This window comes from Orcinus orca, chromosome 20 (assembly GCF_937001465.1).
Source record: "Orcinus orca chromosome 20, mOrcOrc1.1, whole genome shotgun sequence".
NCBI lineage: Eukaryota > Metazoa > Chordata > Mammalia > Artiodactyla > Delphinidae > Orcinus > Orcinus orca.
Genome location: NC_064578.1, coordinates 48,391,502 through 48,416,160, shown reverse-complemented (window position 1 = coordinate 48,416,160; position 24,659 = coordinate 48,391,502). Strand labels below are relative to the sequence as shown.

The 24,659-nt window shown below is 39.6% G+C and overlaps 1 protein-coding gene across 1 annotated transcript; it reads right to left on the bottom strand.

Moving 5' to 3' along the window:
• Positions 1–885: 885 nt before the first annotated feature.
• On the bottom strand, positions 886–24,432 carry ZNF283 (zinc finger protein 283). The gene is made up of 5 exons (XM_012533507.3): positions 24,135–24,432; positions 20,996–21,062; positions 20,599–20,686; positions 18,315–18,441; positions 886–7,928 (listed from the first exon to the last, which is right to left on the bottom strand). Exons 2-5 carry the CDS (start codon positions 21,025–21,027, stop codon positions 6,226–6,228), a joined length of 1,950 nt encoding a protein of 649 aa, XP_012388961.2. The 5' UTR covers positions 21,028–21,062; positions 24,135–24,432; the 3' UTR covers positions 886–6,225.
• Between the last annotated feature and the right edge of the window lie 227 nt (positions 24,433–24,659).

The following is a 24,659-nucleotide window of genomic DNA, read 5'->3' as shown; positions in this document are numbered from 1 at the left end:
CTCTGGATGTTGTCATGGCTGTGTAGAATGTCCCAAAACCTGTCAGCCGTCATGGTAGCAGCCAACACTGGGGAATACAAAGTGGAAAACGAAAGAGAATCTGAGTCTCTGAATATTTCATTTTCCTAATGAATCAAAAATCTCTGGAGCTGGTTCTCCCTTTTAAAGCCTGTTATATGACTCAACATACTTTCTCATTTCTTCAGCCAGGTTGGTATTTTAATTTCTGATTAGTATATCCTAACTGTAACAAACAACTAAAGGACATGGTTCATACTGGGAGCTGGAGATGCAGAGACAAAGCTGATTCCATCACAGCCATCAACCAGCTGTCTGGTGGGGGATGAACACACACACAGAATGGCCTAGGTGTTAAATGCTGTCCTACAAATTGTACAGATACTTTGTGAAACTAGACAAACCTAATGCATCCAATGATGTATGAGCAAGGAGAGATATTGCAAAAATATTCAAATAGCCAATAAACAATAAGAAAATTGGAAATGTGAACCACAATCGTCACAATCAGATGCCACTATATACCTACCAGAGTAGCAGAAAATATATATATATCTTAAACTGACGATGCCAAGTATTGTCAAGGATACAAACACACACTGCTGGTGGGAGTGCCAGTTGGTATATCTGTTTGGAAATCTATTTAGGAGAACTAAACTTACTAAAGCTGAACACAGGCATATTCATAACCAAACCGAAGCAATTTCACTTCCAGTATATAGAGAAAGAAATGTGTACATGTATGCTCTGAAAGACATGGACAAGTTTGGTCATAACAGTCCTATAAGGAGCTCTGACTTCCCAACACAGCATACCCAAGAACATATAATGAAGGATTTTCAATGAGAGGCAGTGTTGGAATGATGCTTTTATGTGGATCTCGGCTATGAAGGTTCTTTAGAGGAACTGTGCTGGGCACTCAGAGAAATTGTTGTGTCCTAAGTAGAAATTTGAAAACAAGCAAATCAACAGATGAAACTAGAAGAGCGATTAAGGGTTTCCAATTCAAAACAAAACAAGCCAATACAGTCCCGCAATTTTAAAGAACAGGTAATCACAATACAAAACATACAAAAATACATTTTAAAAGACAATTATCAGTCTCACTCATGAGATGTAAAAATTCTAAATAAAATAGTAGCAAATGAAATCAAGCAGTGCATATAAAAGAGACACGCGCGCGCACACATACACACATCAGTGGCTAACCTGGGTATATCCAGGGATGGGAAGAAGTCAAAAGGTCTGTCAGTATAAATTATCACATTAACATATTAAATACTACTCCACTGCAGAAAGGGATAATGAAATGGCATTTGATAAAACTCAGGAGCCATGCCTACTTAGGTACAAAAGGATTTTTACTCACAAATTAAGAGAAAACGTTAGAAGGCAACTAACTGTTTGAGAGCATGATGCTGTCATCCTGTCAGCTAACAATCAGACTTGGTGACTGAAATTTCCAACTTTACAAACTCTCTTTTAGTTATGGCAGCATTTCCCAATGCAGTTTCACATCCCTAAGATGTTAATAAGTCGTGAGAATTGGTATTTCCATAGTACAGTTTGAGATATACCAATTTAAACAAAGTTGAACAATTTTCTTCACTTGTCTTTTGATAAACTGATAAGGTGCTTTTGGTCATTCCCTAAGGGGGATTTAGAAGATGCTGCTTCATAAGCTTCTTTAACCAGAGAATTCCCCTTGTTTTTCAAGTATTTTTAAGTACTGGTGATCTTTGAGACAATTTCAGAAATGCTTGGTGGGACGAGGCACAATCTCCACATCTCCTAGTTAACATGCAACTATGGCACCCAGGAGGAGTAAAATACTGACTGGTAATGCTTTACTCTATTAAAACACTCAGAAGTATTCTCCTTTGTGTTACACTGGATGATTAAAATTGCAATTATGTGGAATAATGCTGTCAACCACTAGCCAGTAAACGACTGTACAGTGATATCGCGGATGGCCTACCTGCACAAAATGGACATAGAGGTAGGGTGCAGATTAAAACAATGACCAAGATGAACCACAGACATTTCTCAATGCAGTTTTGATGCAACTGATATTTGGAAATAAGTAATTTTTAAAGGGTTGAATTCTGTGAGTATATAAACACACTTCTATTTCATCATAACTAATATGCTTTGATGCTAGCACCAAATCATGACAGCCACCCAGATGAAAGTGAATGTGAGAAGCCACCAACTTTGAGATGCCTTCTGATTTCTAAATATTAAAATTCATCTTAGAATTAAGTCGCTGTGTGTGATTTCCTGCTCTAAGAGTCATACAGGTCTAAGAAACTATCAGAATGAATTACAGTTGTGCTGATTCCATTTTTTGTCAGTTAGCTTATATTTCCATTTAAACCAGAAACTTCTGGGTCTGGATATCCCATATATTTTCTATTGCACAATCTTACATCTTACATGTGGATTCTGCTTGCTGATATTTTATTTTTTTTTTATTTTTTATTTTTTTCGGTACGCGGGGCTCTCACTGCTGTGGCCTCTCCCGTTGCGGAGCACAGGCTCCGGACGCGCAGGCTCAGTGGCCACGGCTCACGGGCCCAGGCGCTCCGCAGCATGTGGGATCCTCCCGGACCGGGGCACGAACCCATATCCCTTGCATCGATAGGCGGACTCTCAACCACCGCGCCACCAGGGAAGCCCTGCTTGCTGATATTTTAATTAGAATTTTTACATTTACCTAAATTCAGTTAATCTAGCTTTTGCTTTTTAGAAGGTATCTCCATTTAGTTTTGTTACTGGATTTATGTTGTCCAGGTAAGATGAGTTAGTAAAATTTTTAGCTATTTTCATCTTGAAATTTTTACCTAAGGAGATGACAATTTCCAAGTGTTTTTTTCTAAAAGGGAGATCCTGGACCAATTTTTTCAGCCTTTTCCTTTGTTTATTCGTCCAAATAGGTTTAAATATATTGTACTGCCTTAAATTAAAAAAAACTCCATATCTATAATTATATCTCCTTTCTTATTCATGATTCTACAATGTTGCCAATTTTCTTGATTTTTCCTTGTTCAGATTTATCAAAGTCTAGTTGAGGTTAGTGGATTTTTCACAGAGGAATAATGATCAAGGACTACTGCTTTAATTCCTAATCATTAATCTCAAATTTTAGCTATATTGATTGCTTCTGTATTTTGGTTTAGGATTTGTTATTTTTCTAGCTTCTTAGTTCAGTGAGACAGGAACCATGTAGATACTGGGGGAAACAAGGTATAGTTCTGGCCCTCCATCTGGGCCAGATGCATCTTGGTTCCTCCAAGACATATTAACAATGGTATTACTTTTCCACTGAGTAGAGCTTCAGGGACATCCTACAAGCTCCAATATACAATCATTTCATTATCATTGTTTTCTGCAAAAACTCTAATTGTTTCAATTTTCTCTTTGATTCAGAACTTATACATACATATGATTATACATTCCCAAAAGTAGCTGACCAAGGTTCACTAATCCTACTAGTTGTATAATGGATCTTTATAATGGAGAACTCTAGCAGTCACCATCTTTTTTTAAAAAATTATTATTTATTTTATTTTATTTTTGGCTGTGTTGGGTCTTCGTTCCTGCATGCGGGCTTTCTTTAGTTGCAGGGAACAAGGGCTACTCTTCGTTGCAGTGTGCAGGCTTCTCATTGCGATGGCTTCTCTTGTTGCGAAGCATGGGCTCTAGGCACATGGACTTCAGTAGTTGCAGTGCATGGACTCAGTAGTTGTGGCTTGCGGGCTCTAGAGCGCAGGCTCAGTAGTTGTGGCGCATGGGCTTAGTTGCTCTGTGGCATGTGGGATCTTCCTGGACCAGGGATCGAACCCATGTCCCCTGCATTGGCAGACAGATTCTTAACCACTGCGCCACTGGGGAAGTCCAGCAATCACCATCTTAATGATCAAACGTAGCATTGGTGATAGTGGGGAAAATGGATATTAATTGCTTATGATGTCTTTCAATAAAATTACATGTCACCTCCTATGAACCGTTCTGGTGGAAAATGTTTAATCCTGTAACTCTAACTTGATTTTATGAGAGATATGAAGGATACAAATTAAATTTCACTATGAGAGAACAAACAAAATCTAGAATGTATGGCATTCTATAAAATAGCTTTCCTGAAATCTTCAAAAAGTCTGTTCAAGACTAAAATCTAGAGACATGACAACCAAATGCCATGCGTGAATATATATTCAGAAAGCAAAAATGGCCAAATGTTTAGAATTCTTGATTCCATGTAGAGAGTAGATGGATGTTCATTATACTGTCCTTTACATTTTTCTGAATGTCTAAAAAATGATCATAATAAACTTTTGGTAAAGAATTCCAAAATGGACAGTTTTCTTTTTGTTCTCTTTAATTTCTAATTTACCTCGAAAAGTGAGTGGAGAATTTTAATTACTACTTGTCTGTTGGGATTCATTACAGCAAACTGCTTCACATTTCTCTCTGATTCTTCTCCAGGTATAATCCCAACATCTTAACACTTACTAAATCCAAAATGTTTCTTTTTAGTCTTAATTTTTGATGCAGCTTAAGGGATAAATTATGAGTAAAAATTCTCTCAAATTCTTTACATTTTACTAGGTCTTTTATCCAGAATGCACTATCTGAAATTCAAATGGATGAGTGGTTATGGGTACTTTTCTTAATTAATTATACGAAATGGGCATTCCTCTCCTAAGACTTCGCCAGTAATAATATTTATGATGATAATAATAAGAATAGTATGTATTGAGCACAGGCTACATACTAGATACTCTTCCAAGGATTTGACCCATACTACATCCATCCAATCTCTACAACAGCACTATTACAGAGCTACCATCACGAGCATTTTAAACATGATGCCCAGAGGGGATAAGCAGTTTGCCCAACATCCCACAAGTAATAAGGAGGTAGAATGGTGATAAAAATAAGTATGGTTGGGCTTCCCTGGAGGCGCAGTGGTTGAGAGTCCGCCTGCCGATGCAGGGGACACGGGTTCATGCCCCGGTCCAGGAAGATCCCACATGCCGCGGAGCGGCTAGGTCCGTGAACCATGGCCGCTGAGCCTGCGCATCCGGAGCCTGTGCTCTGCGACGGGGTGGGGGTGGGGGCGCGACAGTGAGAGGCCCGTGTACTGAAAAATTTTAAAAAGTATGGCTTCTGCCATAGATAAGGTGTTTCCTACATGTGTGATATTAACAGGGTTATTCTCTAGGAAGAGTTTGCTGAAGTTTAACAAAGACTGAATAGTGTTGGAAAGCTTCTATACATTCACTAAATCAACATATCTGGTATAAATTCTCTATGCTCTTATGTGCAGAAGGAAATTGTGATTCCCACATTAGCCAAATCTTCCTATGGAATGAATATTCTGCTACTTTAACCAGGGAGGTAACAAGGGAGGGATTTCTTGTTCTAATTAAGTCACATTGCGACTTGTCTCATGTTTTAAAAAGTGTGAATGCTGTCTCTCAAATTATCTAGGAAAGGACAAACTTTTTGTTTTTAATTTCCAATCATTCATCGACTGATACTTTTGTAAAATATAATGATGTTATGGCAATATCAAATTGCTATAAAAGTTTCCAGACACTTACTCTCACTTTCTGCATTTATCTCATGATTGACAGGTAACAATTCTGTGGACTGGCAAAAAGTCTCTGGCCAATAGTTTGAGTAGCACTTGTCTAAAAGCCTTCCTACAATTTTAATTCAAAGGATTTCTCATTTGGATGAATTCCCTGATGTATTCTAAGATGTTTACCATGTCTACAAGTCTTCCCACATTCCTTAAATTCACAGGATTTCACAGCAGTATGAATTCTCTGATATGCAGGGCAAGAACCAAATTAAATTTAGATCCTTCCCTTAAAGAGTAATGAGCATAATTTTTCCAATGTTTATGAGACATTGCACCATGAATTAAAGATCTTTACACATTCCCTACATTTAAATGGCTTCACATCAGTATAGATGTTCAATAAGATCATACAGAAGTCTAAAGGACTTTTCATATTCCTCATGTTCAAAATATTTCTCACTAGTATGAATTTTCTGGTATCAAGTGAATTGTCCATACACAGGTAAGGCTTTTGCACATTCCCTACATTAATAAGGTTTCTCAAGAGTAAGACTTCTCCTCATGTTAAGTAAGTTGTCTGTACACACACAAAAATATGTTCTTTCACATCTCTTCAATCATAAAGTTTCACCAGTATCAACTGTCTTATTTGAGTAAGCTGTCCATATAAAGACTTCCCCACATTCTTTATATTTGTAGGGTTTATCATTATTATTAGTTCTTTCATGTTGAACATAGCTTGAGCCACAAGTAAATGTCTTTCCAAATTCCTTACATTGATAAGGTTTCTTGCCAGTATGAAATCTCTGATGAACATGAAGTTGATAGCCACTACCAAAGGCCTTCCCACAGTCTTTACATTCATAGGATTTCTCACCAGTATGAACCTGCTCATGTTTAACAAGGCTTGAACCCCAACTAAAGGCCTTCCCACATTCCTTACATTTAAAAGGTTTCTCACCAGTATGGATTTTCTGATGTTGAGTAAGGTGATAGCCACGACTAAAGGCCTTTCCACATTCTTTACATTCATAGGGTTTCTCACCAGTATGGATTCTCTCATGTTGAACCAGACTTGAGCCACAATTAAAAGTCTTCCCACATTCCTTACATTCATAGGGTTTCTTGCCAGTATGAAATATCTGATGTCGAGTAAGTTGATAGCCACTACCAAAGGCCTTTCCACATTCTTTACATTCATAGGATTTCTCACCAGTATGGATTCTCTCATGTTTAACAAGGCTTGAACCCCAACTAAAGGCCCTCCCACAATCTTTACATTCAAAGGGTTTCTCACCAGTATGGATTTTCTGATGTTGAGTAAGGTGATAGCCTCGACTAAAGGCCTTTCCACATTCTTTACATTCATAGGGTTTCTCACCAGTATGGATTCTCTCATGTTGAACCAGACTTGAGCCACAATTAAAAGACTTCCCACATTCCTTACATTCATAGGGTTTCTTGCCAGTATGAAATATCTGATGTCGAGTAAGTTGATAGCCCCAACAAAAAGCCTTTCCACATATTTTACATACATAAGGTTTCTTACCAGTGTGGATTTTATGATGCTGAGTAAGTTGATAGCCACGACTGAAGGCCTTCCCACATTCTTTACATTTATAAGGTTTCTCACCTGTATGAATTATCTCATGTTTAGCAAGGCTTGAGCCCCAAAAAAAGGCCTTTCCACATTCTTTACATTCATAAGATTTCACACCAATATGAATTTTCTGATGTTGAGTAAGGTGATAGCCACGACTGAAGGCCTTCCCACATTCTTTACATTCATAGGGCTTCTCGCCAGTATGAATTCGCTCATGTTTAACAAGGCTTGATCCCCAACTAAAGGTCTTCCCACATTCCTTACATTCATAAGGTTTCTCACCAGTATGAAATCTCTGATGCACAGTGAGTTGATAGGCACTTAAAAAGTCTTTCCCACATTCTTTACATTCAAAATGTTTTTCAGCCATATGAATTCTCTCATGTTGAACAAGTTTTGAGCCATGACTACAAGCCTTCCCACATTCCTTACAAACGTAGGGTTTCTCTTGATTATGAATTTTTTGATGTGCAGTAAGAGATTTATGTTTTCTGTAAGTGGGCACTTTTTCATAGCTGATTATCATTTGATTGAAGTATCCCTCTTGATGTCCCTGGAGGCCCTCAAATCTTCTCTTACACTTCCAATTATTTTTGAAAAGGAATGCCTCAAAGCCAAGGGTTTTACTTCTTTCCTTTATCTCCTGTTGGGGAAAATTTATTTCAAAAATGTCCTTTTTTGCAAATGTATTTTTGGTCTCATATGTTGACTCCAACTCTGAAAGAAAACAAGAAAACCACACATTTTATTGCCTTTACCAGAAAAAAGCCCTTTATAGTAGAAATAAAGACAAATTGAAAAGAATACCCATAAGTGAACTCAATCAGGAGACTTACTGAATTCCTAAGCACAAGCCTCTCCCCTGTCCAACAACAAACTCAGCTTTGATTTTTTAGTTCTTGTGATATTAATGTTCTGATATGACAGTTTTCTGGAGGATTCCACAAAGATCACTTTAACAAGTCCCTCATCTTCCTGTGTAAATGATCTCTTAAACCAAAATGTGCCCTTCCACTAGTCAAGTCACTGGGCAAAGGATATTAGGATCTGAGTTCAGGGCTGCTCAGGTGACTGGAATTTGTGGTTCAAGATTTATCAGAGAAAGAAGTCATGCAAAGAAGTTCCGGGAATCTATACAGGGATTCTCCCTTGGATCTGTAACCGAATGTCGTTATGCATCCACAAGATGCCTCTCCACAATGTGACTGGGGTACTCTCAGAGATTCTAGAGGTTGTACACTGGAGTGCCAACCCAACCTGAATGGAAAGACCTCAGTGAACACCCTCAAGCATTTATCTGATGCCTCTCAAAGGCCATATACTGAAAGTAAGAACCACACCCTGGAGAAGTAGTTCTCAAATTTTTTGGTCTCAGTATCTCTTATACTCTTAAATATTGGTAAATCCCTTGCTTGCACATGCATAAGTATATTTGAAATACAAAATATACAAATCTAGTATTTTTGCCTATTGGTGATTGTATAATATTTTGGTTGAGCTATTAAATGGTGGATGAGTACTGTGGATGTGATTGTGGGAAGTAATTTTAATCATGAATTAAACTGCACTAACTATTGCTCTTTTATTTAACAATGTCTTATTGCTTTGTATACATTTACATTTGGGTGTAAAGACTGTGTGTATATCCAAAAGGAAGCCACAGTATTTAAATTGACCAACCTAATATTACAACTACTTTGAGATGACCAAATGTCAACTAAAAGGAGTACAGTTTTGTACAACTTAGCATCAACAAATGGGTCAACAAATTTGAATTGGGGGCTTCCCTGGTGGCGCAGTGGTTGAGAATCCGCCTGCCGATGCAGGGGACACGGGTTCGTGCCCCGGTCTGGGAGGATCCCACATGCCGCGGAGCGGCTGGGCCCGTGAGCCGTGGTCACTAAGCCTGCGCGTCCAGAGCCTGTGCTCCGCAACGGGATAGGCCACAACAGTGAGAGGCCCGCATACAGGAAAAAAAAAAAATTGAATTGGGCTTGTATTATAATTACCTGGACTTGAATGTTAAGTGTTATGCTTAACAGTGTTAGTAAATGAATACAGGTTTAACTTCTTTTTAGATGTTTAAAAAAAAAGCACTGAGAACCCAAAAGAGGTTTTGTTTATGTGGGTTATATCTTTTGATATTTACCACATTAGAAATTAAAATAGAAATTTAAAGATTTATTAATTATTTTAAAGTGACAATAAATCATTAAATGTTAACAAATAATATTAAACAATTAAATTTTCCCAAACAAAAAAATTAATGAATTATTGTTTTAATCTTCTGCAAATCTCTTTAATATCTGGTATAACAGACGACAACTGGATTCTCACATCTGCTTTTGCATTCAATCTGTAACAATGCTATTTTGGTTGAAGGATATGAAGAAAATCCAGCCTCTCACAGATGTGTAATTGTAAAATGGCAGAATAGTCTATGAACCTGTTCAGGTAATTTTGGGTGTTATTCTTTGATACTACAGTAAAAATTGAGACGTGGTGGTTTCTTAAAGATTAGTTCCAATGTGGAATATGCAACCATACCGGTGAACTTTTCATACTACATTACATTAAAATCCATTGCACTTTGGATGATTTTTTATCCATGCATAATTTTGTACTATGTACTGGTTATCTGAAAAACAGTGGTTCACTGAGTTATGCAGATCTTTGAAATGTTGACATATTTCATTACATGATATCAAAAAATCACGTTAATAATATCACCTCACCAGAAATTTTTTTATTTATTGTGAAGCTGTAAATCTCAAAATAATAGATATAAGCTTCATACAATTCTAATTTTTACTTAAAATTTTGAATTTTATCATTGGCAACAAATACTTTCAGTTGTTCTTAAAGTGACAGGCTCATTTACAAGAAAATGTTTTCCAAATACCCAAGCCTAAAGAACCATAGTTTGTCTCATTCTTCCAAGGGAAAAAAAAACAAAACCAAAACCAAAACTGTGTTCCATGAAAAAAGCAGCTAGTTTAACTCACAATTCAAACATCGGCACAGGTGGTTTCCCTCAAGGCAACCACTGCACCTTAGTATACAGCAAAAGAGCTTAATGGAGACTTCCCATTTCATCATACAGAATATTCTAAAAATGTATCCTCAAGGATCAAGATTTAATAAAATGAAGCCCCAGAGCAGGGTACTAAAGGTCAACCAGCATGAGGAGGGTTTCAGTATAAAAGGGTTGTCCTATGTCAGGAGTCAGAATGCAAGCAGAGTAAGGACAAGTGTCTGTGTGTGAGTGACCTGGTATGGGTTGTCACAGCCCAAGTGGGATGAGACAGGCAATCACATGATCAAGGTGGTGGTGGTGGTGTTGATAATAGAAGACTGGTTACACATAGAGAGTTTGATCAGATAAGTACAGTTGTCCCTTGGGATCCTTGGGGGATTGGTTCCAGAACCCACCTCAGAACCCATAACTGAGGATGCTAAGTCCCATAATCGGCCCTCCTTTTCCACAGATGCAGAACACATAGAAATGAAGGGTCAACTGTATATTTATTGAAAAATAATCTGCATATAAGTGGACCTGCATAGTTCAAACCCATGTAGTTCAAGGGTTGACAATAAATACATTAAGGATAATAGAACCCAGGTTTTTCACTGTCAGAAAAGGGAGTTAGAAATATGGAAAGTGAATAAGCTGAAATGAAACCTGTAGTGTTGAAATGGAATTGGAGATATCTGTATGAACTCATGGTTTCAATCTATAGATGTAAATGTGTGTGCATGTATACGTATGTATGCATATAAACATATTCCCTACTCTGTCCACTGAGAGGGCCTAGGGACAGCCATCCCCCAGCAGCAATGAGCAAATCTAGTACCCAGATTCTGGCTTCTAAATAGCATTCTCAACTAAAAGGAACCAGGACACCTTGAAGAAATGGCTGACTTTAGGGCTGGAGCAGGGAAAGTGCAAGATGAGCCTGGAACATGGTATGGGGAAGAAAATAAGGAGGTGCTCTAAGTGTGATGGAGACATGCCAAAGGACACAGAAACCACTGCTGAGAGAATTCCCACTGGTCAAATCCAGGACCAGCTTCAAAATAAAAAATGGGAAGAACAGATTACAACCCACTGACTAGAAATCCAACATATGAGTAAGTTTAAAGTTTGAAGAGGAATACAATACTTAATAGTCTCAAAGTTCCTCCTCACAAAAGGCTCATTAAAGGAAAAAGATTAACTTCACAGGGAGGAGGCCCGTGGACACTACCATAATCACCTGCTCAAAGTAAGCATCATCAATAATGACAAATCATTTGCTCCACCTGACAGAATGCAAGGAGAACACACCATCAGTTCTGGGATACTCCTGCCAAAGATGCATAATCCAAATCTAATCATGAGGAAAGAGCAGACAAACCCAAACTGAAGAACACTGTACAAAATAACAGGGCTGGAATCTTCAGAAGTAACAAGAAATGGGTATTTTGTTAGGGAATGCATTAAATCTGTAGATTGCTTTGGGTAGTATGGTCATGTTAACGATATTAATTCTTGTAATCCAAGAGCATGGGATATCTTTCCATTTCTTTGAATCATTTTTAATTTCCTTTATCAATGTTTTATAGTTTTCAGCATATAGGTCTTTCACCTCCTTGGTTAACTTTATTCCTAGGTACTTTATTTTGGACATGAGTTTAAATGGAATTTTTTTTTTTTTTACTTTCTGGTATTTCACTGTTAGTATAAAGAAATGCAACATTTTCTGTATACTAATCTTGCATCCTGCTACCTTGCTGAATTTATTTTTTAGTTCTGATAGTTTTTGTGTGAAGTCTTTATGGTTCTTTATATGGAGTATCGTGTCATTTGCAAATAGTGACAATTTTACCTCTTCCCTTCCAATTGGATACCTTTTATTTCTTTTTCTTGTCTGAATTCTGTGGCTAGGACTTCCAATACTTTGTTGAATAGAAGTGGTGGGAGTGGGCATCCTTGTCTGGTTCCTGAAGTTAGTGAGAAGGCTTTCAGCTTTTCACCACTGAATACTATTGATATGTTGGCTGTGGGTCTGTTGTAAATGGCTTTTATTAGAGATATGTTCCCTCTATACCCACTTTAGTGAGAGTTTTTATCAAGAACGGATGTTGAATTTTATCAAATGCTTTTTCTGTGTCTATTGAGATGATCATGTGGTTTTTCTCTTTTCTTTTGTTAATGTGGTGTATGTATCACAGTGATTGATTTGCATATGTTGAACCAGCCTTGTGACCCTGGAACGAATCCAACTGACCATGGAGTATGATCCTTTTTATGTATTGTTGGATTCAGTTTGCTAATATTTTGTTGAGAATTTTTGCATCTATATTCATCAATGATATTGGCCTGTAATCTTCTTTTTTTGTAGTGTCTTTGTCCGGTTTTGGTATCAAGGTGATGATGGCTTTATAGAATGAATTTGGAAGCATTCCCTCTTCAATCTTTTGGAGTAGTTTGAGAAGGATAGGTAGAAGTTCTTCTTTGTATGTTTGGTATAATCCCCCAGAGAAGCCATCCAGTCCTGGACTTTTTGTTTGTGTGGAGTTTTTTTAAATTACAGATCCTATTTCATTTCTAGTGATCAGTCTCTTCAAGTTATCTGCTTCTTCTTGATTCAGTTTTGGCAGGCTGTATGTTTCTAGAAATTTGTCCATTTCTTCTAGGTTGTCCAATTTGTTGGCATATAACTGTTCATAGTATTCTCTTGTGATTTTTTGTATTTTCATGGTATTGGTTGTTGTTTCTCCTCTTTCATTTCTTATTTCGTTTATTTGGGTTGTATCTCTTTTCTTCTTGGTGAGCCTGGCTAGAGGTTTGTTGATTTTGTTTATCTTTTCAAAAAACCAGCTCCTGGTTTTATTGACCTTTTCTATTGTTGTTTTGATCTCTTTTTTATTTATTTCCTCTCTGATCTTTATTGTGTCCTTCCTCCTGCTGACTTTGGGTTTTGTTTGTTCTTTTTCTAATTCTTTTAGGTGGTGGGTTAGGTTGTTTATTTGAAATTTTTCTTATATCTTGAGGAAGGCCTGTATCACTGTGAACTTCTTAGAACTGCTTTGGTGCATCCCATTCATTTGTAAGTTATGTTTTCATCGTTGTTTGTCTCAGTTTTCACAGAACTAGAACAAATAAACCTAAAATTTATACAGAACCACAAAAGACCCAGAATTGAAAAGGTAATCCTGAGAGGAAAAACAGCTGGAGGCATAACTCTTCCAGACTTAAGACAATATTACAAAGCTACAATAATCAAAACAGCATGGTATTAGCACAAAAACAGACATATTGATCAATGCAACAGAATAGAGAGCCCAGAAATAAACCCATACATCTACGGTCAATTAATCTATGACAAAGTAGACAAGACATACAATGAAAAAAAGACAGTCTCTTCAACAGTGGTGTTGGGAAAGCTGAACAGCTACATGTAAATCAATGAAATCAGAACACTCCCTCACACCATATACAAAATGATTTAAAGACGTAAATATTAAGACATGACACCATAAAACTCCTAGAAGAGAAACAGGCAAAACATTCCTGGACATAAATCGTAGAAATATTTTCTTAGACCAGTCTCCCAAGGCAAGAGAAATAAAAGCAAAAATAAACAAATGGGACCTAATCAAACTTAAAAGCTTTTGCATAACAAAAGAAATCATCAACAAAATGAAAAGACAACATACAGAGTGGGAGAAAATATTTGCAAATGATGCGACCGGGTTAATTTCCAAAATATACAAACAGCTCAAACAAACCAGTATTAAAAAAACAAACAACCCAATCAAAAAATAGGCAGAAGACCTAAATAGACATTTTTCCAAAGAAGACATACAGATGGCCAACAGGCACATGAAAGGATGCTCAACATCAGTAAGTACTAGAGAAATGCAAATCAAAACTGCAATGAGGTATCACCTCACACCGGTCAGAATGGCCACCATCAAAAAGTCTACAAATAATAAATGCTGGAGAGGGTGTGGAGAAAAGGGAACCCTCATACAGTGTTGGTAGGAATATAAATTGGTGCACTCACTATGGAAAACAGTATGGAGGTTTCTTAAAAAACTAAAAGTAGAGCTACCATATGATCCAGTAATCCCATTCCTGGGCATATATTCCAAAAAGATGAAAACTCCAATTCAGAAAGACACATGCACCCCGATGTTTATAGTGGCACTATTTACAATAGCCAAGGCATGGAAACAACCCAAGTGCCCATCAATAGACAATTCGTTTTAAAAGATGTGGTGTATATACACACTGGAATATTACTCAGCCATAAAAAAGAAAGAAATATTGCCATTTGCAGCAACATGGATGGACCTAGAGAATATCATACTAAGTGAAGTAAGTCAGAGAAAGACAAATATTATATGATATCACTTATATGTGGAATTTAAGAAATAGTACAAATGCATCTATATACAAAACAGAAGCAGACTCACAGACATAGAAAACAAACTTATGGTTACCAAAGGGGAAAGTGGGGGGGGGGATAAATTAGAAATATAGGATTAACAGATACAAACTACTATACACAGAATGAACAACAAGGACTTACTGTACAGCATAAGGAACTATATTCAATACCTTGTAATAACCTATAATGGAATATAATCTAAAAATATATATATTCTTAAGACAAAACCCCCAAAGCTGTATACTGTCTAGCCCTTGCCTATCTCCGTGACCCAAATTCTTAGCACATGCTCCTTTACTAACTCTACCCTGGCCTTCTTAGAGTTCCTCCAATAAAGTTCCTTACCAACCTTAGGGCCTTTGCCATTCACTGTGATTGATATATTCCGCCCCCAGGTATTCATATAACTTGATCCCAGGCTTCATGTCTCTATTCAAGAAAGCTTTCCCTGACCATATTATCTGAATTGGCCCTATCAATTCTCATCATTTTCTATTCTCTTACGCTGTTTGCCTCTCCTGAACAACATGTTTCATTACATGATACTATTTATCTACTTGTTTACTTATTTTATGTTTCTCCTCAACTACATAAAGTGCATGAGAATAAGCAACTTATCAATCTTGTTCCTGATTGTATTAATAGTGCCCAGTACAATGCCTGGCTAGGAGTAGGCACTCCAAATATTTGAAGAATTTATGAATGAATATGTATATTCATTCACATACACACACAAATGCAAAAGAGCTGGAAAGCACCTGCATCCAACATGTAAGTAAAATGGTTCCACTGGGAACAAAAAAGAACACTTTCCTCACTGAAATGGGAGGGAATTATAAGAAGAAAAACAAGGAGCCTGGGAAATGAGATGAAGATGAAGTTCCTTTTGTAGCTCAAACTGAGATCTCTATCTCCTCCCAGGCCTTGGTCCTTCATAAGGAGTTTCCAAATACCATCCCAGTTGTTCCCCCTTCTCCTCCTCTGTGACCTGTGAGGTTGTTCCTGCACTGATGGTTCCCTCCTGCCTTTGCCTTCTTGGAATCCGACTTCTTGTACCCCACCCACCCCTCAACTACCCAGGGCTCTTCTTGCTCCAATAATGTCATCATATCTGGCTTAGAAATGGAGTGTGTGCTTGCAAGAAAAGAAATGCCAAATGGTGTAAGGGTTTTGTTGTGTGGTTTTTTTTAATTATAAGGGCAAAACATTTGGTTAAATTTGCAATAAAGTAAAGGTAAAAATAATATTGATGAAGACTTCAGAGAAGAGAAGGATGGTGGGAATGAAGAACATGAGATCATATAAGTAGGAAAATGATCTTGTTTTAGACTCATTCAGGTTCTATCTCTTTAGAGCAAACAGAACACAGTGGTTAAGAACACAGATTCTGGAGCCAGACTTCCTAGGTTCAGTTGTTGCCACTGCATCCCCACCAGCTGTGTGACCTTGGGAGGGCACTTAAACTGTATGTGCCTCAGTAATCTCATCTATAAAAAGGGTTAAAAATAGTACCTACCTCATGGGGATCCTTTAAAAGTTAAATAAGTTCATGTATTTGCTCTGCTTAGAACAGGGCCTGGTTTATAGTAAGCACAATGTTAACTATTACCATTATTATTATTACTGTTGTTATTTTGCTTAAGTGGAAACAAGTTTTGTGAGACATTTCTAGGATTTAACTTAGTGTAGGATTTAACTTTGTAAAGTGCAAAGTTCACAGATTGTAACTTTCAACTTCAAATATGTTGGAAGTAAAGGAATGTATTCACTTAGTATGAATTTCTGTTCATTCAATCCACTGCTACATAAATTGGAGAGGCTCTTTTGAAAGCCAGAGTATGTCAGGATCCTGTTTCTAGCTGTACTCCCCATACATGGGTCAGAATATAACAAAGAGCAGCGATTCTTTAGTATGCATAAAAATCACCTGGGGATCTTGTGTAAATGTAGATTCTGTTCTGCAGCTTTGGGGTAGGACTCAACGAGCTGCATTTCTAACAAGGCCCGGGGACTTCCCTGCAGTGGTTAAGAATCCACCTGCCGAATAAAGATGCAGACTTAGAGAACAGACTTGAGGACATGGGGCCAGGGTGGGAGTAGGGGGCTGGGGGCTGGGATGAAGTGAGAGAGTAGCACTGACATATACATATTTCCAAATGTAAAATGGATGGCTAGTGGGAAGCTGCTGCACAGCACAGGGAGATCAGCTCCATGCTTTGTGACGACCTAGAGGGGTGGGACAGGGAGGATGGGAGGAAGGTTCCTTAGAGGGAGGGGATATGTATACTTATAGCTGATTCACTTTGTTGTACAACAGAAACTAACGCAACATTGTAAGGCAATCATAGTCCAATAAAGATATGAAAAAAAAAAGAATCCGCCTGCCAGTGCAGGGGCACGGGTTCGATCTCTGGTCCAGGAAGATCCCACAGGCTGCGGAGCAACTAAGCCCGTGTGCCACAACTACTGAGCCTGTGCTCTAGAGCCCACAAGCCACAACTACCGAGCCCGCATGCCACAACTACTGAAGCCCATGCGCCTAGAGCCCGTGCTCCACAACAAGAGAAGCCACTGCAAGGAGAAGCCCAAGCACCACAATGAAGAGTAGCCCCCTCTTGACGCAACTAGAGAAAGCCCGCATGCAGCAACGAAGACCCAATGCAGTCAAAAATAAATAAATAAATAAATAAATTTTTTTTAAAAAGTTACTCTAACAAGCCCCGGAAGAAGCTGATGATAGATATTTGTGTAATACTTAACAATAAAAAAATTAAAACCCCACATAAAGCAAATCATGGCTTCTAACCACTAAGAGAACAATCCACATTCTTCCCCAAAACCAACAATGCTGACTGTCACCTGGATCCTGCCTGTCTCCCTGACTCACTTCTTGGTACCCTCTCCTTCACTAACGCTGCTCTGGCCTTTCTATTGTTCCTAATACAAAAGAACCATACTTTTGGGACTTCCCTGGTGACTCAGTGGCTAAGAATCCGCCTGCCAATGCAGGGGACACGGGTTCAATCCCTGGTCCAGGAAGATCCCACATGCCGTGGAGCGACTAAGCCTGCAAGCCACAACTACTGAGCCCACGTGCCACAACTACTGAAGCCCACGTGCCTAGGGCCCCTGCTCCACAACAAGAGAAGCCACCGCAATAAGAAGCCCCTGCACCTCAATGAAGAGTAACCCTCCCTGGCCGCAGGCAGCTAGAGAAAGCCCACGTGCAGCAATGAAGACCCAACGTGGCCAAAAGATAAGTAAATAGAAAATAAATAAATTTATTTTTAAAAAAAGAACCACACTTTGAGTAGCAAGGACACAGATCATCTATAGAAATGGTGAAGCTAAACACAGTATGAAATCTGGTTTCTTTGACAGTGGTTATGAAATAAACACCCCATAATGCAAATTCAGCTCTTTGGTCATTAAAGAAGAGAGGCCATTACAGAAAGGGCCAGAGGAAGGTTGAAGCTCACTGAGGGATGGGACGATCGAGGTGCTCAATGAACCCATTTCTAAGCCAACAAATACCAAGACATTCCTTTGAGAACACGGAGGAGAAATTCACCTGGTTTCTTCAAAGACAGCCCTGTAATTCCTAGTGCAGAAAGCTGATGTTCCAGAAAGGAGATTCTAAACTATTTCAGGCAGATGAACTTACCCAGTGAGACTAAGTTGCTATAGTTCTCCAACATCACATCCACGTACAAGTCTCTCTGAGCAGGGTCCAGGAATTCCCACTCCTCCTGAGAGAAGTCAATGGCCACATCCCTGAATGTCACCAAGCCCTAAAACCAAAAACCCACACATTACTTGTGAAATTAAAGAAATTTAGAAACTATTTCCAAGAGGAAAAAAGAGGAGTATGAAGCATAAACTATAAGAAGAGGAAAATATAACGATCCAATCAGCTGGAAGCCTGTGAGACGTATGGGTAGGGAAAAGTAAAGAAATTAGTATGACTAAAGCAGAGTGTCTACATGTTCTAGAAGAAACCTATTACAGCAGAACTTCCTGGATACTGTGAGGTAACTCAGCTATCCAGACCTGTCTGATAATGCATAAAATAATGTTTCTCTTCTATTAAATAAAAATAGTGTTGGGGGAAGGGGATGGGGGCGTTTATGGGTGTGTATACATACATACAACCTGCTAAGTGCCTGCTTCATAAATTCTTATTTATTTATTTATTTATTTATTTATGGCTGCGTTGGGTCTTCGTTGCTGTGCGGGCTTTCTCTAGTTGCGGCGAGCGGGGGCTACTCTTCGTTGTGGTGCACGGGCTCTAGGCGCGCGGGCTTCAGCAGCTGTGGCTCGTGGACTCTAGAGTGCAGGCTCAGTAGTTGTGGCGCACGGGCTTAGTTGCTCCGCGGCATGTGGGATCTTCCTGGACCAGGGCTCGAACCCATGTCCCCTGCATTGGCAGGTGGATTCTTAACCAGTGCGTCACCAGGGAAGTCTCATAAATTCTTTATAAATGTGAACTGCTACACCATCTTTTCCCTTTAAGAAATATCAAAAACACATAAAAACTTTTTTTCCAAATGTCCTACAAAATCTCTTATTTTAGGAAAATGATTTCAATTAAGGATTATCATTAAGCCTCAAGTGAACCATGCTGTGAGATTATATCATCAGCATTTCTTCTTATTATGATGAATCAAATATGTAAAATGTTTTTATTACCTGCAATTCAGTTCATCATGTGGATATATGAGATTAATAACTATTATACATTCAGGTTGAACAAAACTTCCAAGATTTTCTTAATTCTAGGAGTCTATTATCAGCCAGTACTTAAGAATCTGGATCATCTTTTTACATGGTAACATCAACCACCTGTTGCTTAACACATTCCTTGTTCCCGAGTTGGAGGATATTGATAGAGTATATCAGACACAACACAGGTGTCACATCCTGGTCAATAACTAAACAGACTTTGACACTGGTGTTTACTGATAAGGGAGTCCCTGGAAAGAACCACTCACTCCCCGCTCTAATCCTAAAAGCTTGCAAAGCATGTGATCTCATACAAACTGAGGCTATGACGAAGAAATCCCATATTCCATCTTGTCTTTCTGGAAAACTCAGGTCTGTGAAGAAGTTCCACGTTTTCCTGTGTGGTCCAAAGGGACCCTCATCACTAACTCATCACACCGCAGACCTGTCCTGGGAATGAGAAATTCTGATGAGGGAAATGGGGCAGCCCTGGCCGAACAAAGATGGAAGTGATAACAAAAGGCAAGACCCAAGACAGCCTGCCATGGATACGTCCCAGTCAAACACCAAAGCTCTTCCAGATAATACACAGACTACTGAAACTGTTCTCGTGGGTGGCCATCCAGCTGGCTAAGGGCAGAGTATCCTGACCGACTTCTTTGCTAGCTGTATCTTAGCCTGAAAAAGAAAAACAATTGGGGGAACTTCAGCCATTTTTTTCTAGATAGGACATGAACTAATCAGCATCTTAGCTTGAAAAAGAGAAACTGTTGCTTTCCAAATGTCTGCAGTCTTTCATTCTCTCCTCTTTCCTTCTTCTATGAAATCCTCTTTGTGCCTTTGAAAGATGATCTCAATCTACTGTTGGTTTTCCTTGTATACAAATAAAAGCGAGCTGATTGTTCTCTATGTTTCTTTACATTATTCTGTGACAGACACTCAAATATTTCCCTTAAAGGACTCCATTCCTTCACTGCTCTTGATGGAAGACTGAACCGCAGGAGATGTTGAGTAATGTGCTCAATGAATATGATGGCACTGATTGGAAAAGGTACAGAGGGAGGACGCTGGGCTCTTTGGCATCATCCTCTACTGGAACAGAAGGAACCGAGAAGCAGGTTCAGGCATGGGGTTCTGTTAAGTAGAAAGCTTTAGGGTTAATTCAGGAAAAGAGTCACATGACCTAAAAATCACAACACTTCAAGGAGAGAGAAATACCAACTTACGTCAGTCATGGTTCTAGAATTGCAGGAACTAATTAATGCTCCATAGGGTTCCTCTACTGGTGAAGCACAGAGTCCAGAAAAGCCAGACCTGCAGAAGGAAAAAGAAGCTTTAGATCAGGTGTGCTTAAGTGATCCTGTCCTGCCTTAAGCAACTGAATAAAAATACATCAAAATATTAGAGATGATTAACTCTACAGGATATAATTTTAAATTCCTTCTCTATACATTCCCTGGATTGCTGAATTTTTTGCAACACACCCGCATTAACTCCATAATCGGAAAAATAAAGATATTTCCAAACGTAGAAAACTGAGTGACAGGGAATTCAGTCATTAGGAAAACTGAACAAACAGGCCCAACACTGAAAATCGGTGGGTCTGAAACAAATGACACCTACCAGCTCTTCAACATCTTGTAGCTGTAGCTCATCACTACAGTGAGACACTTTCACTGTCAAGATTCTCCTGTGAATGAACACAAATTATGTAAGGCCCCTTCAAAGTCGCAGCAAGGAAATATATGCATATAAACAGAACAATATTTGGTACAGAGTAGATACTTAACAAGTGTGGCTACACCTCTCTAATTCTTCACTGAATGGTCAATTTAAAACATTTAGATACAATCCTTGAAAAATGTCTTTCAAAACTCTCTCTTATTGGATGGGATCCATATATAACTCATAATATTCTTAAGTACTTTTGTTCATAACTATAACTACTGCTTGATATTTTATCATTTACATTTTCCCTTCTTTTGATTCTTTATAAACATAATGTTTATTAGGTGCTTATTATTCCATCAAACGGTATACTGCATTTACTTAACTGTTTCCATGTCATTGGATTCTAAATTTGTAAAAGCTCCTTCCAAGCTATTATAATTTTATTCCAGACAAATGGAACTAGATCTTTTTGGGGTCACGCATACTCGGTAATCTCATGAAATTAGGGACACTCTGCTCACTTAGAAAATTAATTTACAAGTATTTACAAAAATTCTGTCTCTATTTCAAGGGATCTGTGATCACCTGGATGCTTATAAATGGAATAAGAAGACCTCAGGTTAAGATTTCCTGTTCTAGACCATTTGAGCCCCTGGTAACTTTTTCAAACTTGCAAGCACCCACCACAATCATTTTATTTCTCTTCATATTTTGATCTATAGAAAGTTGATGTGGAACGATCCAGAATCACCACATAACAGCAAATCTTAATATTTACTAAGCCTGTATCATGGGGCAGGCCCTGTTCTATGGAGCTTTACACATATGAACTCGACTTACATCATTATAACTCCATTAGGTAGGTATTACTTTGTTCCAATTTTGTAGACATGGCACAGAGAGCCTGAGTCGTTTATTTACACTCACACAGCAAGTAACAGGTAGAGCTGGATCCAGATGCTCTAGATCCAGAGCCTTACTCTTAACCACAGCACAGTACTACCTCTCAGAACCCGCACAGAATTGGACCTGAAATAACTCATGTTTGGCAATGCTACAGATTTCTACCTAAAAATTATCTGAAAGTCTCTGCCCTTGTGGGTACAAACTGCAAACCACTACTGTAATAGGGAAGAACCTTTATGTTCTATTACAAGTTAATCACTAAAGATATGTTGCCTATAAGCTTAAATTATACATAATGGCCCATCTCTGGGAACCCTGCCTAAACCCCACAGGTAATGAGCATTAAGCTAAAATACCTTTGTTTAGCTCACAGGAAACATCCTGACCAGATTCACCTACGAATGCCTACAGGGAGGAAAAAATGAACACATCCCCTCCAGAGGCTGACAGGAACCAGGAAATGTTTGACTTCACTCCCTCCCCTTTCAGTATAAAAGAAGCCTGAATTCTAATTCAGGCCAGATGCTTCTTTGGGACATGAGCCCACCGTCTTCTCAGTCTGCTGGCTTTCTGAATAAAGTCGCTATTTCTTGCCCCAACAACTCGTCTCTCGATTTATCGGCCTGTCCTGGGGCAAGTAGTTTGAGCTTGGACTTAGCAACACCATGCTCAAACCTCAATCACATTCCCACTCCTGAAATCCTCACAACATTGTAATTTACTACCTGAAATAACCAATCCCCTCCTACCTTGCCTTGCTTTGAAAACCATGACTGTGGAACAGATAAAACATAATTTGTATTCGATACCACCTAAATGCTAATCTCCTCAAGTAATCATAGTCTAAAATAAAGCCCTAACAGCCCACCTCCAGCCCACCTTCTGGAGGTGGTGTGCTTCTATACCATCAGAATGCTTAGGGACTTCCCTGGCAGTCCAGTGTTAAGACTCCGCCCTTCCACTGCACGGGAGAGGGGCGGGTTCCACCCCTGGTCGGCAAACTAGGATCCCGCGTGCCACGCGGTAGGGCCAAAAAAAAAAAAAAAATTGCTTAGAAAGGGAAAATGTACTGGAGGATTTGAACAATTTGCCATATGAACGGATGGCTACTGACTGAGGAAAAGGACAATAGGGGGCCTCTGGGAAGAGGGAGGTACCAGCATGATGGGTCATTCACCAGAAGAAAGACCCAAGATAGACACTACTAGTCAAGTGTCTTGAAAAATAGTCAAGATATTTCTGGTCAAGGAAAGCAAATAGCGTCATGATCTAAAAACAAAAGTAACTATGAATAAAAAAGAAACACAAATTCACCTGAACCTTAATTTCTAAATATGCAACAATTCTGTCCTTCTCAGGGTCCTTCTCAGAAACCCAGCAGCAACTAGGGTTGGGGGGGGGTGGGCGTTAGGGACAGCAGGAGCGGGTGGGGAGAAAGCACGAGACACCAGTGTTTCTTGGAACACAGACAAACCTAACTAAAACCAAAACAAAATAAAACACTCCCCAGGGCCACATCTGCCTTCATCCACACATACACAAACGGAATTCAAAGGGAAACTGGAATTGAGTTGACAGCAGTTCTTGGGGACAGAGGTCTGTTGGTAGTGGAGCTGAAACAGGTAGCCGGTCCCCCAAGGAGGTGATTTTTCTAGGAATCCTACCTGTGGGACCTCCCCAATCATGTCTTTCCAGGAGCCTGTCACGAGGACACGTCCAGATGTCAAATTTTCATCCCAAGACTAGATCTGTACTTTCTTACTGGAAACGTACATTCTAGGGCTTAGTCCTGGAATTCTTTTCCTGCGGTCACTTAACTCTGGCAGCCCCTAAGAGAGTCTAGAAGGAACCTAGAGCATCCCGCCCAAGCAAACCACACCTACAAACAAGGTCACGCACTTCATGACCCCGTCACACATTCCCAATAGCACACACCGTTAGGGAGACACACCCCGGCCCTGTCACGCCGTCTGTCACACACCATCCTTCTCAGCCTCTCGTTCGCACACAGGCTTGAGACTCCGGACACGACTCGCCCTGTCCGCTGCCCGGGCCTTCTCACCTCGAGTGCCTCCCAGTGTCACCCCCACACGCACTGCTGGTTCCGACAAGGCTCTGGCGAAGTCCGCTGAGCCCTCCCACCCTCACCCGGCGCTGATCACTTCCTCGGACGCGACCAACTCACCGCGCAGAGTCCAAAAATCTCGAAGACACCGGAAATGGACCCAGAAACGGAGGTTAGTTTGGGCCCAGAGGCTCATGGGAAATAAGAGCAGGAACATCCTCTGAGGCTCGGAGCCCGACGCTTCCAGGCGCTCTCCGCAGGCAATCTCGCCCTGCCCCGAGAGGTCCTGTGCCCTGAGACTTCTGGGAAATGTAGTCCGCGGCAGACGAATCCCCAGAAGCTGGGAACCTGGACCTTCAGAATGCTCCCAGCATGCAACTCGGCTCCGCCTATCAGAGACGCCTTTTCCAAAGCGCACCCGAATCTCTGGTCTTAGGTGGAAGGAATAGTTCGAGTCTTGGTCGAGCCTAGTGGCTCAGTAGTCTTTAGCATGGCTCTGGGCGAATTAAGAGGTTCCCAGCGAAGGCTGAGGAACTCATTCTGGAGTCCAGAGCGGGGGCGGGGGGGTGGGGAGAGGGAGGGGGAGCGTGACCAGGGACTTAGGCCTCAGTGAGCGGGGGCATCCTGGGTAAAGTCCGTGAGAAT